Source organism: Emydura macquarii, unplaced genomic scaffold (assembly GCF_026122565.2).
Source record: "Emydura macquarii macquarii isolate MOO-44397 ecotype Brisbane River unplaced genomic scaffold, CSIRO-AGI_Emac_v2 contig_1676, whole genome shotgun sequence".
In the NCBI taxonomy this organism is placed as follows: domain Eukaryota; kingdom Metazoa; phylum Chordata; order Testudines; family Chelidae; genus Emydura; species Emydura macquarii.
This window is the reverse complement of record NW_027131813.1, coordinates 1061584-1080119: the sequence shown is the minus strand read 5'-3', so window position 1 is coordinate 1080119 and position 18536 is coordinate 1061584. Positions and strand designations below refer to the sequence as shown.

At 41.9% G+C, this 18536-nt stretch overlaps 1 protein-coding gene across 1 annotated transcript in view; it reads left to right on the top strand.

Moving 5' to 3' along the window:
• Positions 1 to 18536, top strand: part of KIF13B (kinesin family member 13B) — a 239215-nt gene that overhangs the window by 12557 nt on the left and 208122 nt on the right. The window contains exons 2-4 of the mRNA XM_067556161.1: positions 7126 to 7206; positions 7765 to 8469; positions 17728 to 17821. Coding sequence (XP_067412262.1) covers positions 8415 to 8469; positions 17728 to 17821 — 149 coding nt within the window. The 5' untranslated portion in view covers positions 7126 to 7206; positions 7765 to 8414. The remainder of the gene's footprint in view (positions 1 to 7125; positions 7207 to 7764; positions 8470 to 17727; positions 17822 to 18536) is intronic.

Genomic DNA, 18536 nt, shown 5'->3' with positions numbered 1-18536 from the left:
ACTGTGCAACTTGCCAGCCTCTGTCACCCTCTGCTAGGAGCTCTGGGAATGAATCACAGTGCATCATGGGAAAGTGCTCGCCATCCCGTGATGCAGTTCTTTCCCTCCCATCATTCCATGGGCTTCCAACTTTATTTTGTGCCGTTTTTCAACAGCCCTTGTAAACTGTTCACTCACCTTCTCTGCCTGACAGCATGGATCCTGAGCTGCTGAGCAAGCTGGTGATGAGTGTTATGAACACAAGATGGCTGGTCCTGCAGCATTTCATGAGCTGCAAGACAGAGAGTGATGCCTGCCCTGCTGTCTGCCATGGAAACAAATAATTCATGCAACAGCTTGCCACAGTGGACTGTCGGTGCTGGGTTCTGGAAAAAGCACTGGGATTGCATCATGATCCATGTATGGGATGACGAGCAGTGGCTGCAGGACTTCTGGATGCCCAAATCCACCTTCCTGGAACTGTGTGCAGAGCTCACCCCATGTTAGGGTGCGCAAGACTTTGTAACGTGAAATCAGCTTAGCTTGACAAGAGCAAGGCCCTGAAGGCAATGCTAAACTTTTATAGCAAGTATAACAAGAGTTAGGCCTCTCGGGAGCAGGACCCAGACACTGTCCTCTGACAAGGCTTAGCCCAAAAGGGGAAGTGCCATGGGGCCTGGAAAATCCCGAGATGAAAATATAAACCTGCTGATGCTCGGTCAGCAGAATAATCACCGTTTTAGCAATAAATTAAGCAGTATCAGCACTGTGATTAAATTCTTCTGAAGTAAACAACTAACGTCACCTTATTCCAAGAAGTCCCTAATTAACCACCAATAGACTAATGGAACATAAGATAAGGCCCAATCCCTGTAGGGACTGAGATACACGTCACCGACCCCAGTGATAGCAAAAAGGTATAAGAAGGCCTGGTAGCCCCCTCCTCCGGAGAGACTCTCCGTGGATCCGCAGAAGCACTAGCGGATGCCTCGGGCAGGATGGTTCCCTGGTCGCCACTCGCTTATCAGAACGAAACATGGGTCTCCTCGTTCTTGTATTGGTAAGCGCTCTCCTTCCTGTTTAGATAGGTCTACCTCTCCTAGATTAATGGGCCCCCAGGAGTATATTGCCATGGGTATCCTCTTGGTGTGTTTCTTCTTTGCTTTATGGTTCACCTCAATGTTTACTAAGTGCTGCTGCTGCTGCTGCTGCTCAGCCAACGATAATAACAACAATAATAACGAGTGTGGGCATTTTCCCCTGGTATAAGATGTATATATCCACCTGCAGATTGCTACTCCTTACCTTTTATGTGGATAGTAGCCTCTTCATACTTTTTCTGGTATGGGCAATAGTGCTAGAGATTCTGTGGCACTGCTGTGATATCGGTGAGGCTGCCCAGGGGTAAACATGCCCACTCCTATGTGTCATAACCTACTCTTTACTCTTATGGTTGATTGTGCCTGTATTTTACTTCTTGTATTGGGTCTTGTGCTGGAACTTCTGTTGTACTACTGCGGAAGGTTTCCGGTAACTTTTCTCCTTCACTACCTTACATAATAAATAAGCTAAATTTGAAATCATTTTGTCCGTTTGCTCCATCCCGCCACCGAGATATAATACCGAACATTACACCCCGGCACTGTGGTGCAAGGACATCAGAATGAGAGCTGCCATCACTATGGAAAAGCGAGTGGCAATCGCTGTGTGGAAGCTGGCAACTCCAGGCTGCTACCAGCCAGTCGCAAATTAATTTGGAGTTGGAAAGTCCACCTTGGGGGTTGCCATGATGCAAGTGTGCAGGGCCATTAATCACCTCCTGCTATGAGGGACCGTGCAGGAAATAATTGATGGCTTTGAGGCAATGGGATTCCCTAACTGCGGCAGGGCATATTCCAATTTTGACCCCTGACCATCTCGCGATGGAGTACATCAACCGAAGGGGCTACTTCTCCATGGTCTTGTAGGCATTGGTGGATCACCAGAGCTGTTTCACTGACATCAATGCAGGGAGGTCAGGGAAGGTGCATGATGCACACATCTTTCAGAACTCTGGACTATATAGAAAGCTGCACACTGGGACTTTCTTTCCAGAAGATTTCAGTGAGGGATGTGGAAATGCCCATAGTGATCCTTGGAGATCCCACCTACCCCTTGCTCCCGAGGCTCATGAAGCCTTACACCTGGATATCAGCAAGGAGCGCTTCAACAACAGGCTCAGCAGGTGCCAAATGACCATTGAATGTGCCTTTGGCCAATTAAAAGGGCGCTGGCGCTGTCTTTTTGCCCGGTTATACCTCAATGAGGAAAATATTCTGAAGATCATGGCGGCCTGCTGCAAGCTCCATAATATTTGTGAGTCATCAAAGGGGGAAAAGTTTCCCCAGGGGTGGACTGCTGAGGCTGGTCAGCTGGCTGCTGATTTTGAGCAGCCAGACAGGAGGGTAATTAGAGGAGCACAGCAGGAGGCTGTTCGAATCACAGAGCCTTTGAAGGAGCAGTTTGACAATGATTCCCACTAATGCATCTTTACATGATGCATTGGGCCAGGCAATGTTTAATTGCTGCCTTGAATTACCCCTGCAGTGCTTGCTTCCTGAACTTTAAATGCAAGAAGCAAATATTTCTACCTGTAACCACTGTGTTTCAATGTTAGCACTGAGAGATGTATGTATTTCACAAATAAAGGCTCATTTAATTTCAAAGACTCAGGTTTAATAAGAGGATCAAACACAAACTTTTGATCAAATAGAGGACATGACAAAGAAGAACAGTCTCACAGTTAAGGCTGTCACAGCTGGGTATAACTCCAGCTTTCATTGGGAAACCAGTCCCTAGTTGGAGTGCACAGGGTACTGTGAGGGACCAGGAACATGCGAGGAATGCAGTGGGGGAGTTTGGGGAGAGCATGGACTGGCCTTCTGTGGTGTCTGGAGGGGCAGTCTGGCACAGATGTGCTCAGATTGAAGGTTAATGAGGGACATCAACATCTGTCTGGCCCTCCAGGAGCTTTATCATCAGCTCCTGCCCCTGTGTCCTTTCCTGGCTATCTAGCCTCAGTCTTTCATTAATTGTCTCCTTCCATGCTTTTGTTTCGTTATGTGCTCCATCTACTGACTGCAGCACTTTGCGAAATATAGCCTTCTTCTTCCTCCTGGTTCACTGCTTTGTCTGACAGATTCTCCACCGGCACGAAGGAGTGAGTCCTCGAGGCCATATCTGCAGAATCCAAAGAAACAATGAACAGAGAGAGTGTTGTGAGTGCATTCACAACTGTGAATGACAAAAGATACACACATCTATTTCTCACTGTCCCTTGGCTAGCACACAGGTCAGCGCGAGTCCCAAATATGGTGAGTTCATGGGAGGTAGGGGTGGGCAAGTGGGAATGATTTGCAAAGGGAGGTTCTATAAGCAGATAGGGAGCCTATTCTGAATATTGATACCCTTTTCCACAGGCTAAGGCAATCAAACCTGATATCTCGCTCCTAAGGGTAACGAAGGAGGCAAAGGTGTATTTCCTGCATGCTTGTGACTTCAGATCAGCTCCATATGCCACTCACCTGTGTGCCACTCTGGTCCCTGAACAAATAATTGCCAGGTGGCACAGCAAAGTTTCCTACAGTAGGGGGAGAAACAAGGCAGTTTTCCCAAGGAACCTGCAGCAGAGGATTGCAGAATACCTCCAGGAAAGTTTCCTAGATATCTCTAAGGAGGATTCCTGGGACATCCCTGTGTACACTAACAAACTTTTCCACTGTGCTCCCACTGTATAGATGGATAGGCTCTGTTCTTAATTTCTGTCCCTTATCCCTCCTGTATCGGATAACAAGGTACATGTGAGATCAATCTCCTCTCACTGTGCAGTATCAAAGCAAAATGAACACTTAACGGTGCTCCCCTCTCCTGCATCCTGCATGCCAGAGCCAGAGTGCTGGGACTGGCTAGACCCCTCCAGAGTGGAAAAGAGGACCTGACTCTCAACACCACCAGATGACCCTGCCGTGTGCTCCACGTTATCTTCCAGCTCAACTTCCTCGTCCACCACTTCCTCGTCTGGGTTGAGTCTTTTGGCTGCTGCTTCCAGTCCCCCCGAAGTAACCATGGGGCTCTTGGTGATGGAGGTGGGGTCACCACCAAGGTTGGCAGGCAGCTCCTTATAGAAGCGGCATGTCTTCGGCCCCACACCAGAGTGACGGTTGACCTCCCTTGCCTTCTGGTACGCCTGCCTCAGTTCCTTGATTTTAGCATGACGCTGCTGAGTTTCCCTCTTGTGCACCTTCTTGTGCATGCCACTTACAATCAGCCCGTAGGTATCAAAATTCCTACAGCTGGAGCAAAGCTGCGACTGCACATTCTCCTCTCCCCATATGCTCTGCAGATTCAACAGTGTGCTCCATACAGGAGAGAATCTAGTGCATAAACCCAGCATGGTCAGCTGGGAAGATGTCGTGTGAACTGTACATGCTGAGCAAACAGGAAGAGGAATATAAAAAGTTCCTGGGCCTTTAAATGGGCGAGGGTCACATACCTGTGTACCTTCAGGGCAGCAGAGTTCAAACTGCTGACAAGAGTCGTCATGATGGGTATTGTGGGACACTCCTGGAGGCCAGTTCGGGCATTGATGTAACTGCACTACTGTAAACCCCCTACTGTTTGCTTATTGCTGTATAGCATGTCATCCTTAGGGAAATTTCTACAGGTGCTACTACATAGGTAAATACATGATGTAATTATACTCGTGCAAATTTCCCTAGTTTAGAGAAACCCTGGTCATTAAATTTGTGAAGGTTCTTTTCAGTCCAAAGGGCTAGATCTTTCGTTGTCTTTAAATAAACCTGCAGAAAACAGCAAATATTACATAAAAGACACCATGCCCTCCATAATGTAGATTCAGTTTCTCCTGGGTTCCTGACAATTAAGATTTTGATGTAAGATTGATTGTGAGGTTGGAGGTTGGATGTGGACACCCAAATACTAGTGAATCACTGGCCACTTTCCTCATCTGTAGAGTGGGGGTAATATTTGTCTCAACAATGTCTTGAGGTTCAGAAAAATGTTTGTAAAGTAGGGTGAAATCCTTAGCTAGAAAATACCACAGAGGTTTAAAGTATGGTCCCATTGGAGCCATTTGGGTGGGCAATTGCTCACAAATGTAAGGACCACCTGTACAGATCAGATTGCCAAACCAGGGGGTATACTACTAGTCTGCTTTACTATGGCAAATTGCTCATCTCTTCATTATGTAGCCATATAATTTAGCCTGTACACAGCATGCTTGGATTTTGGTGTTCCTCTCTATAAAGCAGGAAACCGGCTTAATTCTTGTTATTTTTTTTAAATTCCCTGATTGGTATGACCTGCTAGCACTGTGGAATTATTTATGGTGTTTAAGAAAGTGAGAAAACCAAAGTCTTGACCCTTATGGTTATTCAAGATGCCATAGCATTTTTTCGCAAGAGGATGTTAGTTCCAGTGTCTGTTAAATGCCAACTTGAATATTTGTATACTGTCTACCTGGACAAGGTATTCTACCTGGACATTTTAACTTGAGATCCCAGTCTCCTGGATAGAAAGTGTTATATGACTGTAAATCTTATTCTGAAACTATGTGAAGATTTTTTTTTTTTTGGAATCTCTATCATTCTGTTACAAAGCCTTGTCATTGACTTCCATACTGAAGAGCTAAAGAATTACAATTCTAAGGGATTTTTTTCTGCTCTCCCTGCAATTTGGCCTTTCAGAAAGACAAAGAAAGAATCCTTGTTTTAAACAAGAATAGAAACTACAGAGCTGTTCAGCCATGACATTTAAATGAGTGAGATTTCAAGGCCTTGTATACATTGGTTCCCAAACAGGGTTTTAAAAAATGGTATCTGCAAACACAATTGACCCAGCTAATGTAGATAGGGTGTAATATTGTTAAAACCACATTTAAATATCATTAGTGAACTGCTGAGTCTATCTTCACTATGAAACATACTGTGTTTGGACAGGGTGTGTCATGGTAGTGCCCTGGCAGAATAACACAGATTGGTCTTTCTGTGAACAGAGACACAATTCTTGTTATAACCATATTATGAAGCTTTATTATAGTCCCTGGTCTTTAACATGGTCTATAACATGATTATAACAGAGCTTGATGCCACATAGACAGTCTAAAACAAACCACTATTACATGGCCAAGACGGTACCATGTTATAATGTGTTCTCTTGATTCAGTAAATGTTGATGTGTAGTCAGGCCCTTAGTTCCACCCCTATCTCTCAGCAGCAGGTATACTCCAAAATATTATATATCTCCAAACTATTAATCCTCAAACTTTTACATTTCCTGTATATTCTTTGAGTTCCAGAGGGGTAGCCGTGTTAGTCTGTTTTTAGCAAAACAGCGAGAATCCTGTGGCACCTTAAAGACTAACAAATTTATTTGAGCATAAGCTTTCGTGGGCAGAAACCCACTTTGTCGGATGCATCCATTTCTCCCACAAAAGCTTACGCCCAAATAAATTTGTTAGTCTTTAAGGTGCCACAGGACTCTCATATATTCTTTATATCTGTGTACTTTCCTTGGTACCATTATATGAAGCTATTATAAACCATTTATACGTCATTGGCTTCCCATGTTAAATGTTACCATGAAAAAAACCCACCCCATACTCAGTGTATTCATATTTGTAAAGATTTTATGGGAAAACTCAGTAACTTTGCAAACCTCTCTGAAAGATTCTCTTGGATATTGCTGCCCCCAGATGGAGAATTTATTTTGTAAACAAATATGACTAGTAAAAAGAGCATACAGGAAGCACTTTGTAGTCTATAATGTGCATGTTTAATGGTGCTCACAGGGAGTGAATATGAGGTGAAGCATTGGAATACAATGATAAAAATAATTTATATTTTTACATTTATTTTTATCATTTTTATTTCCATAATGAGTTGGAGCCCTAGTCATGGACTGGGATCCTATTGTGGTAGACAAAAGATAGTCCCTGCTTAAGGAGCTTATAATTGAAGTATAAAACAAGAGACAACAGATGGATGTAGACAGATGGGGGAGCACAATAAACAATGAGACAATACTGGTCAGCATAAGAGGCAGTGGTTTCTGCACAGCAGCAGCCTAACTGTTGTCATGTTTTTGTAGGCATCACAACAAAGCGGAGTATTGAGGAATGACTTGAAGGTGGATGATGAGACACTTACAGCCGTGGATCTCTAGTTTCAGGTGGGCATGATTATTATATAGCGAAACATGGAGAGTCTGAAGTCAGTGGGAGATCTGAGAATAAAAATCAGGTGGGCAGGCCCCACCACACCACCCACCCTTTCCAGAACAGGGAGCAACACTCAGCTGTTCTGACCTCCTCCCAGTCCCCTATATCAATAACCACTAGACCATACGTGTTTCCCAGAGCCAGGAACAGACCACTGTCTATTTAGGTATGTGCTAATATGGCTCAGTCCTTGTCTGAGCTCCTCGCAAGCATTCAGAAATACAAATAAGTCTATCACTCTCTCTCCTTTTTTTTTAATCTTAGCCTATAAGTGAAATAGCCTGATTAATTCAGAGGGGTTATCATTTGCTTGTTTGTGTGTGTGAGGTGGGTGTGCTGCATGTGCCTGAAGAACTAATTGAGGAAAAGAAAAATTGAATTCAGAAAGTGGGTTTTTCTTGTTCTGATGTCCTGTTCTAGCTAGTGGACAAGGCTTTCCCCTCAGAACAAAATCCTGGTATTACTCGTGAACTCTGAGGCAGGGTGACTATCATTTATCCCCTTTACAGATGGGGAAGTGAGAGGTGGAGAGGTGCAAAGCCTTGCCCAAGGTGAGCGGCAGAGCTGGGAATGGAGCATAGCTGCCCTAACACCGCCCTTCTCTCCCCCCACGCTCGCCCTGGAGACTGTGCCCCTCCCCGGGCTGAGAATGGAACCCAGGAGTCCTGATACCTCAGTCCCTCAGGGACCATCTCCTAGACATGAGGCCCCTCCCTCCCCAGTCTCTATTTGTTGCACCACAGTAGCTCAGAGCTGGGCAGTTAGGGCCCCCAACGTCTCACGTGATATCCCCCCATTGGCCAGAACCCGGCTGCTGGGTGAGGGACCCAAAGGGCAGGGACACCATCTGAAAGGGGCCTGCCTGCCTTCTCAGCATACTACATGCCCCAGCATGCATTGCAACGCGCCGCCTTGAGTCACAGGGCCCTGCTGGACTACGCTTCCCGGCACGCCACGCGCCCTCTTGCCCCCTCCCCCGCGGCCTGAAGGGTGGCGCGTTGCACGCTGGGGATCGTAGTCCCGCCGGGCATGCCTTCACGCACGGAGTCCCGGAGCTCCGCCCTCCGCTTTTCCCCTAGCCCCGCCGGCACAGGGTGTCCCGTGCCCTCCCGAAGACGGAAGCCGAGGAGGGAGCGAGACGAGTCGGAGGAGCGGCGGCATGGGTGACTCCAAAGTGAAGGTGGCGGTGCGGGTCCGTCCGATGAACAGGAGAGGTGAGCGCAGCACAGCCCCCTCCGCGCCCGGCCGAGGGGGGAAGGGACAGAGCCCCCCCCCACTGCTCGCTGAGGGGGGAGACACCCACCGCCCCCCCCGCACTGCTCGCTGAGGGGGAGACACCCACCGCCCCCCCCCACTGCTCGCTGAGGGGGGAGACACCCACCGCCCCCCCCCACTGCTCGCTGAGGGGGAGACACCCACCGCCCCCCCCACTGCTCGCTGAGGGGGAGACACTGACCGACCGACCCCCCCCCACTCCTCGCTGAGGGGGAGACACCCACCGCCCCCTCCACTCCTCGCTGAGGGGGGAGACACCGACCGACACCCTCCCTCCCCTCCACACATACAGCGTTCATTGAGGGGGGAGAGACACGGACCGACTGACACGGCGCACCCCGCTTGCTGGGGTAGGGAGAGTGCGATTTCCCCCACCCCTCCCATTCCCTGGAGGGGGAGGAGGAAAGCCCTGCACCCAGCACTGTGGGGGGCGGGGGAGGGGTTTCCCACTCTTGCCCCCCAGGGAGGGAGCCTGGCAGCAGGTAGCAGCAGGTGAGGGAGGAACAGACCCTGCTGCTGTGGAGGGGTGAAGCTGCCTCCACAGGGAGGAGTTACCAACAACTCTCTCCTCCTCCCCTTCTCCCCCCAACTAATTCATGTCCCCCTGTTACCACCCCACATCTCTCTCCTTTATGGTTCTCGTTCCTTGTAAGGTCTTCTCCTTTGTAATGTCCCCCCTTCCTCTCTTCTCTTCTTCCTGTCCCCATAGAATCCCCCACCTTTGCACCCAGGTACAATGGGGCTCCTTCCTTGTCTCTTCACTTCCTTCCCACTCAGATTTCTTCCTTCCCTGTTTTCCCCCTCTCATCCTCCCACATCAGCTTTCCCTTCCCTCTTCTATCTTCCTCCCTCCAATCCCCCCAGGGTGAGAGTGGCCCGAAAGTGTTTCAGAGATGGGCACATGATGATAAAGGCAGCTGGAAGAGGAAGTGTGAATTGAGGGAATTTTTAAAATGAAATTTGCCTGTGGGATGTATTAATTATAGTTTGGGAATTTTTCTTGTCTTTCACTGTTTTTTTTAAATCAGAAAAATGCAATTGCTGCAGCTTGTGAGAAATTAATGCACAAAAGGAAATACAGTATTTTTAAAATGGCCAGGAAATAAATTAAGGAAAAATATACATGCATACACACAATCGGTAACTCAATACAGCACTTCTGATGCTCCTGAAACTTACTGTAATGAACAATTGTAATGCCAGGTTTTTGTACTTCTGAAGTAAATGAGAATTGCCCCACGTAATGTTACAATTGAGGTATGTGTTATGCAGTCTTAAAGTCTGACTGTCTTAGAGATCATCCACTGGTAACAGTTTAAAAGTTGGTCTTGTGGTTTTATTTTTTAATAGACCTAAAGGCAAGAGAGTGATTTTTAAAAACCTCTGCTGTAACATTTAATTTTTAGTAATGTTAGTATGAATCCTAGGAGATCTTTGGATGTGAAATGAGAAACAGTCTGAATTCTGTTCAGGGTTATTGCTCATGACTCCCCAAAAGGAGACTTTAAAATATTATAAACCCATTGCTGACTGACTGTAGACACTTAACTTTGAAATATTCTTGATGTCTGCATGCTGTTATTGTCTTTGGACTGTAAATTCCTCAGGGCAGGGATCTTAATGCTATAGATCTATAAAGTGGCATGCAAATCTATTCGTTATGCTTTTAGGCATTGTATACATAAGTAATAATGGGTTCTCTGCAGAAGAAGTACAAGGATCTCTGTGTTGAAAAGTTACCATTTTATCTATGGTACTATGGGTATAATCCAGATCCCATTATAGCTAATGGGAGTTGGATTGAGCCCCATAAAAATAACTACTACTGCCTCCTTGCTTCTCTCTTTCCCTATGACAAGTTTACCACATTAACTTCTTGCACTGAAATGGGTGTTTGAGTCCACTCATCCCTCAGCTCATGTTGCTCATTTGTTGCATCTTGTTTCAAATTGGGTCCCAATCCTATAAACACTTACGTGAGTAACTTCATTGAATTCTGTGGAACTACTCATGTGAGTGAGGCTTTGATGCTCTTCTGGGTATGAACCATATCTTCATTGTTGTATGTTTAGCAGCTAACATAATGGAACACTGAACCTGTTTGTGGTGCTATCACAGCATCTAAATATTATTAATTCAGCGCTATTTTCTTCAATTGAATAAAAGTATGTTGGGTTCCAATGTAGTTCTTTTACTCAAGAATATTTCCAAACTAAATTTCATCATTCAGGTTTTTTATATCAATCTATAACTTCAGATGCAGTGACATTTATTTATTCTTATGGTAGCTAGGATGAGCATTTGACTTCACTTTACAAAAGTATGTGATAAAAACAAATAAGGCAAAACTAGTGACAGACAATTTGAGCTCTTAATTTAATTTTTACACTTCTGTCTTCAACTTTATTTTTAATTCAAAAACGTATTGGCAGATGCACTAAATGTGTTTGATTCATGTATAAATCCTTTTAGTTATCTAGAAATGTACCATACCTATCCATTAGTTTAGAGGAATCTTAACTATAGCATACCATTGTTCATCTTAACAATAGCCTTATCTGAAGAAGATGGTTTAGTGATCTCTGCTTCAAATTTGAAGTACCTAGATTCCTTTGAACTATATGTTCAAATCTCTGTCATGTTAACCTTTCTCTTTCTATGGTAGATACATTGAGTACCACCCAGTTTGTCGCATGTAGGAAAAAGGATTCTTGCTCAGCTTGGAATGTTAAATGTCCTAAGGCCTTCTTTTTGAGAGAGAGAATTTTCCTGAATGTCCTTGCTGAATATTTCCCACTATTATACAATGTGCTGTGTGCCAACTTTCTGTTGCCCTGCACTTTGGAGGTGGTTGCATTTCTACTATGTTATGAATATATTGGTTGTGAAGTGTGTTCTGAATGAAAGCTACTACAGACATTTAAACAATGTATCTGAGAATTGAAGTTTGGGATGGATCACTTGATGATTACTTGTTCTATTCATTCCCTGTGAAGCACCTGGCATTGGCCACTGTCAGAAGACAGGTTACTGGGCTACATGGACCAGTATGGCCATTTTTATGTTCTTATTATGTGTGAGTAATCTTACTGTTTTAGCATAATTAGTTTCACAAATGAAGTGGTACATGTCACATCCTGATGACAGTATGTGAAGCACAATGGATTTTACTCTCCATTATCCTTCTAAAAGTGAATGGTTAGAGTTTATTAATATTTAACTCTCATAGGGTAAACAATAATAAACCTGGTGATCACGCTGAAAAACTATGCAGTGACGCATAGGTAAAGCACGTAGTTCTAATTTGTTTCAGCTTGCTTAAAATATAATTGCATAACTGAGAAATGCTTGTAATACCTGGGACGTGCTTAACATTTACTCTCAAAGAGGGACGATAATTCTGAGTGATCATAATTGAGTCAAATGTGTATACTTTAAAGGAAAATAACTGGTAAGCTAAATAAATGTACTCTTAAGCCTAGTTCTATATGAGATTACCTTAATGTTTTGACTTCATATTTACTTGATAATTTTGAGGATTCAGATACAGTCAAAGCATAAAGACTACTAAAACTGGTTTCTGGTTAGTTTGTTTTTGGGAGAGTGAATACCATTGTATTAAGATTTGAGTGTAACTTTTAAGCAACCATTTCTTCAGTGGAGTAGAGCAGTTATGTAGTCTTGCACACCATACTTCCACTCAGTACTTGCTGGACCAGAAACTTTCCAGACTAATTCATTTACTTAAAATATTTGTGCAATGAACAGTATATACAGCAGAAGAAATATCTGTAAGAAAGAATGCACAGCCACATGGAATGCCTTTATGAAGAACATTTGGCAGGCTCTCTCTTCTTGAATGTCAAATTGAACAGCAGAAAATAAAAGGAATATTTCAGATGAGTTCTGAACAACTTGTCGTTAATTCTCATGATGTGTATATGTGTATGCTCATGAATATTTCTTTGATTTAGCTGATGTGATCTCTATACAGTATTATGCTCTTCCTGATGCACTCATACATATTAAACAATCTGTAATTACTGCAAACTGAAAATTTTATGAATTGTACTTACACAAATATATAGCAGGGGAAACTTGAAAGAGGATTATCTAGCATTAAAGGGATGTTAGGTGGAAGGGGCATATCACCTTAAATCACACTTCTGTTTGAATGTTTTAAATGACTGTTACAAGGAATTCCTAACTTTATGCTCAGATTTTTTTCCCCTTAGTTTTATTTACTTTGTACAATTGATAGCACTTTGTATATAATCAGCTGGTTTTCCCTTTCCTGTGGGTCTTTCACATAGCAAAGGGGAGAAAGAAAAATCTAAAAAGTCATTATAAAACAACAAAAGATGGCAGAGAGCGTATTTGAAGCTATTTCCAACATTTAAAAAATGTTTTAAGTTTTCTAGATTTTAAGCTGATGGTGCTTCTTTAAAAACTTTTAAAAACATTTTTTTGTGTTATAAAACTTGAAAAAAAAAAGAATGCTTTCAAAGTCTTCACCGTTAATGGTATTTAGCTTTCTGCATTTTTCTCAGCTTGAACAAACTTTAGTTAACAAAAGTTTAACTTCACATTTAGGTTCTTATGCAACAGCTACAGTGTACAGTTGTAAACTCTGCAGGGCAATGTTAATCTGCTTTAAATAGGAAAACAATTCCATTGGCATTAAAAAAGAATTAGGTAAAACTTCTATTGGTCTCAAACTTTGTGAAAGCTTATTTTGAACTTTTATATTTTGGGCCAAATTTGACCTAGCAGTGTTGCATTTTTAAATAAAACCTTGAGTTATTTATACAGTTAATACCATTTTAATGTTTCACAGTTTTCATACTTCAATTATTTAGTTTTTGAAGCCACATAAAATACACCTGTTAGTCATTATGGCCAACAGATTGTCTAAGTAACTGAAGGGATTGTTTTAAAAGGCATAACTCCTCAGTCCAGACCAAGATTTTGATAAATTGCAGATATACAAGTTTTACGTTAGTATATCACCTTTCCTTCAGAAATATCCCAAAAGCACTTCTTACAAACTGTATATTAGGATCACTTTGTCTACCATTGAATTATAACCACCTCAGAGATGGCATATAGTAGCTGTTTAAAAACATTCAGTATCAGTGTGTAATAGTTTAGAAATTTCCTTATATACCTGATTTCTTGGGTCCCAGATCCAATCTATAAAATTCCCTGAAAGTCATACCTACCTTGGAACTGGTAGGTTAGGTCTGGACCTAAAGTTGTATTTATCTACAAAATTTGAGGTGAAATTGGACATGCAGTTCTTTAATTTTCATTCCCAAATAAAGAGGTAGAGTTTGCATTAAACCCACAAACTCCTTGGGCTAGTCAGAGGATCAAAAGCCTAATGCCTTTGTGTGTGGTCTCTGACAAGACACACAAGACTTGTCAGGGAATTGGTGTACTTAGGTGAAGCCCCACTCCTGTGCAGCTCCTTGTGTCTTCAGGACCTGGGCTCTTCTAATGTTTTAAGAAGGTGAGACTCCCCTTATGCATACCTTGGGGAAATCAAGAGAAAGGTTGGGAGAGGGCAAATGCCTACTATTTTCTTCATGCCCCAGCTGCATAGTAGGACTTTATCTTGAATGTAGGTTTTTTTTGTTTGTTTTTGTTTTTTTAATGCTAACATACTGGCACGTCAGAGTGGTGAGTCACATTATCTAACAATTATTTCACATGACTTTGAACATCTGATACAAGTCCAAAATGTAAATTTGGTTAGGTGGCTAAGATACTTTCGATCTCTTTTCTCTTCAGAATAAATTTCCTGGTTTCCATGTTTTGCAACTCTGAAATAGGTTTTTGTTACTCTATAGTAAATATTTTCCAAGATGATGAGAACTTGAGACTTCAGTTTCCAAAGGTAGTCAGCCAATTACCATATCCTAGTGGTATTATTCTATCTTCACTGAAACAAGTGGTTGTTTATTGTGCTTCCCCAAGTGATTCTGTTTCTAGTCCCAGTAGACCTGACAGCGTTAATCAGTATTGTCAGTCCCAAGCAATCAATCAATTGTCAGTCTTTAAAAATAATTGCAAGATTGGCTTAAAAATCATGAGACTTTTTCTTCTCTTTTTTTAAAATCAGGGTTTTTTTCCCCCTCTTTGCAGTCTGGTGTCTGAGCCTTCAGGCTGCTTTTAGATCACATTTTCAATTTTTTAAGCATAACCACGAGGGCTAATATCTTTTTTTTTTTTTTTTTTTTTTTTTAATGCCAATTTAGATTGCTATGTTGCTGTATGACTCCTGGAGATGGGGTTTGAAACAAAGTATCAAATATTGCAAAATGCATATATAGAGTGCTTGCATAAAAGGACAGTTTTAGGGTCATTTGGCTATAAGACTAATGTACTTTAATGGCTTCTTTTTCATTAAGTGCTTGGATACTGTTGTGATAGGCACTATGGAAAATCCTAAAATAGATAGATAAATTCTTCTTTCTCCACTCAGAGGAAGTGCTAAAATAAAACAGAAGTCCATCACAGCACAAAAGTTGTTACCTATTGTAAACAAATCAGAATTCATGTAATATGAATGTGATATACTAGCAGGCTGAATTCCAGCCACCCTTTTATAGTGGAAAGGTGAAGGCTATCATATAGGACTACTCTCAAGATAAATTGGATTGGTAGCCTTAATGCCCTTAATTTCCTTGCCAACATACTGAATTATGTATAATTGTTTCTTGATGTCCTGTTTGGCTGCCTAACACATACCAATATGTCTTCAGGATCTCTAGCATAGATGGTGATTTTACAGTATCTTTGTAGCAATCAACAGACAGTGCGTATAATATGTGCTAAACCTGCTGGCAGCATTTTTCCCTCTCCTTTCCCCTGAGGACACATGGTTTTGAGGAGCTATCCCATCTTGCTTACGAACTTGCTGAATGTACTTCCCAAACAGATCTCTATAAATTCCACTGAGACCCTGACTGGGTTGGCAGCCCTAGACAGGAAGCACTCCATTGCCCTTTAATCACAGGGGCTAGAGGAGGATGATTGGCTCCAAGCACAACGTTGATAGATCTACTGTTCAAGTCTGGATTGAGCATAGGTCATCTTTTGTTCCACTCTGTGCTTTACACTAGAAATGTAAACATCTTTAGTAATTGTGAGGAATAAGCTGCTTATTAAAAATATTAGATGTCAATTACTATCTAACCAGACCAAGAAAATTTGGCTCATCAGAACTGGAGAGCATAAATACAAACTCAGTTAAACTGGCAGTTAAATTGTATAATAATGATAGGCAAGCTGACTGTCAAGGTGTGTGGAGGGAGAAATCAAAACTAATATTAGAGGAGCTTCTGAAACTTGTCTGTCTGAAAATCTTTCAGAACAAAACTACTTTTCTGCTCTTGACTGATGCTTTATATAATGCATTAGAAGGGAACAATTATATGGTTGGGTCACATTAAACTAATTGCAACCAGCACTCTACAAACAAATAAAATCTAGTTCTGGCACCCTTGCACCTTGACTTTCTGCTTTGTGCTTATTCATAGGATGACAAAGATATAGGTCATACATACATACATCTATGAATGAAGTAGATATTTTACCTTTTTATGATAAGTTAAACAAATTTTTTTGTAGATGACTACTTGGAAAGTGGAAAATGAAAGAAACCTGCTTCTACTGTGTTACTTTTGTAGTGCTCAAAAGTGTACGAGGTGCTTCACAGAATAACTTGAAACACATGGTCCTTGCCTCAAAGAGCTTACAATCTAAATTTGAGATGTTATGCAAAGAGTGAAGGTGACAAAAAAGAAGAGAGTGGAGGTAGGATGAGGGATTATAGTAAATATGGTTTATCAGTTTAGTCATGAACACATATTGATAACTCAGCTAAGGATTTTTTAGCATATAAAGGTAAGGAGGATACTCTATTCAGGTTCTTATTCAGCCTTTATAATTATAGTAAAGTAGAACCTCAGAGTTATGAACGGACCTGTCAACCATACACCTCATATGGAACCAGAAGTACACAATCAGGCAGCCGCAGAGAGAAAAGGAAAAAAGCAAATAAAGTACAGTACTGTGTTAAATGTAAACTACTTAAAAAAAGGAAAAGCAGCATTTTGCTTCTTCATTGGAGTGTTTCAAAGTTGTGTTAAGTTAATGTTCAGTTGTAAACTTTTGAAAGAACAACCATAACATTTTGTTCAGAGTTACGAACATTTCAGAGTTAAACAACCTCCATTCCTGAGCTGTTCATAACTCTGAAGTTCTACTATATCTGAGCATCTTTCAGAATTTATGTAAGCAATAAAACTAGTATCTGTCATGAATAGAGAAATAATATTATTAACTCATTTTGGGCATTGTTGTAAAAATGGGTTTTCTAGATGTAGTGTTATAATATTGCACCTATTTCACCCTATCAACTCCATCTGTTGGTAAGTGGGCACCTCAAGCTTGTTTCACTTGTACTAAAAACCATTTTCAGTACTGCAAGTGGAGAGTATTCCCACACTCTCGTAACAGCTTTACTACCCACACCATTTAGTCTATTACCTGGGGATGTCACCCCTCTTCTCTCCATGTGCACCTCTCTCTCTAATATATGTACACACAATTATTACATAAAGTGTTCCTTGTTGGTATTGAATCTGCTGGTGTCTCCATTCTGGCAGCTGGCATGGTATTTCTGTGTCACACCAGTGGATGAGTACGTTACTGGGAACTTGCCTCATATTCGGACCAGCCTGCCCCCTGAGTAGGTGTGGGGGTACTGTGACAGTAGCAAGGAGAACTGCCAAAGTGGTACCATGCTGATGGATACTTCCCTAAAAGAAGTCTCCTGCTGCCTTCAACATAGGGTGTGTGTGTGTGGTTTGTTTGTTTATCTGTTTTGCCTATATAAGACAAAGCATTTTATATTGGGATGTTCTTGATAATATCGGGATGTCTGGTCACCCTACTTCAGCAAGACTTAGACACTACTTTCATTTTTAAAAGAATAAATGCTTTTAAATCAGACTAAATTTAATAGAATATCTCTGGCACTGAAGTTTGACAATAGATCTGTTTTGAGTATGTGGTTAATGGGTAGCTTTCAGAATGCTATAAATGAGCTTGGTGGTTAGAGGAAGTGATGGTACATGAAATCTGGTGCTTTAAGAATAACATTTGACACTTCTTTTATTTCTTTATAGAGCTTGATCTGCATACAAAATGTGTGGTAGATGTGGACACAAACAAGGTTATTCTTCACCCTCTAAACACCAATCTTTCAAAAGGAGATGCCAGGTAAGACTTTTAAAGTAAGAAGCACTGGTCTAGTACATTAGATATGGACCTAGCAACTGGGAGGTTTTGGTTCTGACATGTGATCTTGAGCACATTTCTTAAATTGTCCAGTATAGTTACCCCTATCTATAAAATGAGGCTAATAATGTGTACCCAATTCAGTAAGGTACTCTTAAGATTTACAGGTGATTCTGGAGTGAATATTTGCTCAACACCACTCCTTAACTAATATTTCAAACCACAGTGCTGTTAGTTACCTTTTCATTTCTTCAGTTCTCTGTTCCTGTGTTGGTTGTTTTAGATATGACAGCTGGTTTCAGAGCAGGGCAAAGTCTCTGATTTTCAGGAGAAGGAAATTTGCTCATACTTTTTCACCTAACTGTGCTTGTGTCTGGTCAGCAAGGGAAAGGACATGCAGTCATGTTGGAGAGATCAATAGCTCTAGTAGGTGCCTAGATATTGAGGGTATTAGGTGCATTAGGAATGCTTAGCACGGATATGACAGTTGAAGGCAGGGATCAACTTATGTAGAAAATGGCCGAGAGACTGCAAACTCATTAACCTCTAAATGTCAAAGGTTCTGGAAGTGTTTTGAAAGGGAGGGGGAGAGTGACTAGCTTATTTCTTTCTTGGTCTGAGGAGAAACAAAACAAAGTGGGGTGAAAGAAAGGAGACTGAAATGTAGAGAGAGAACAGTAAAAATGCACTGAAAACA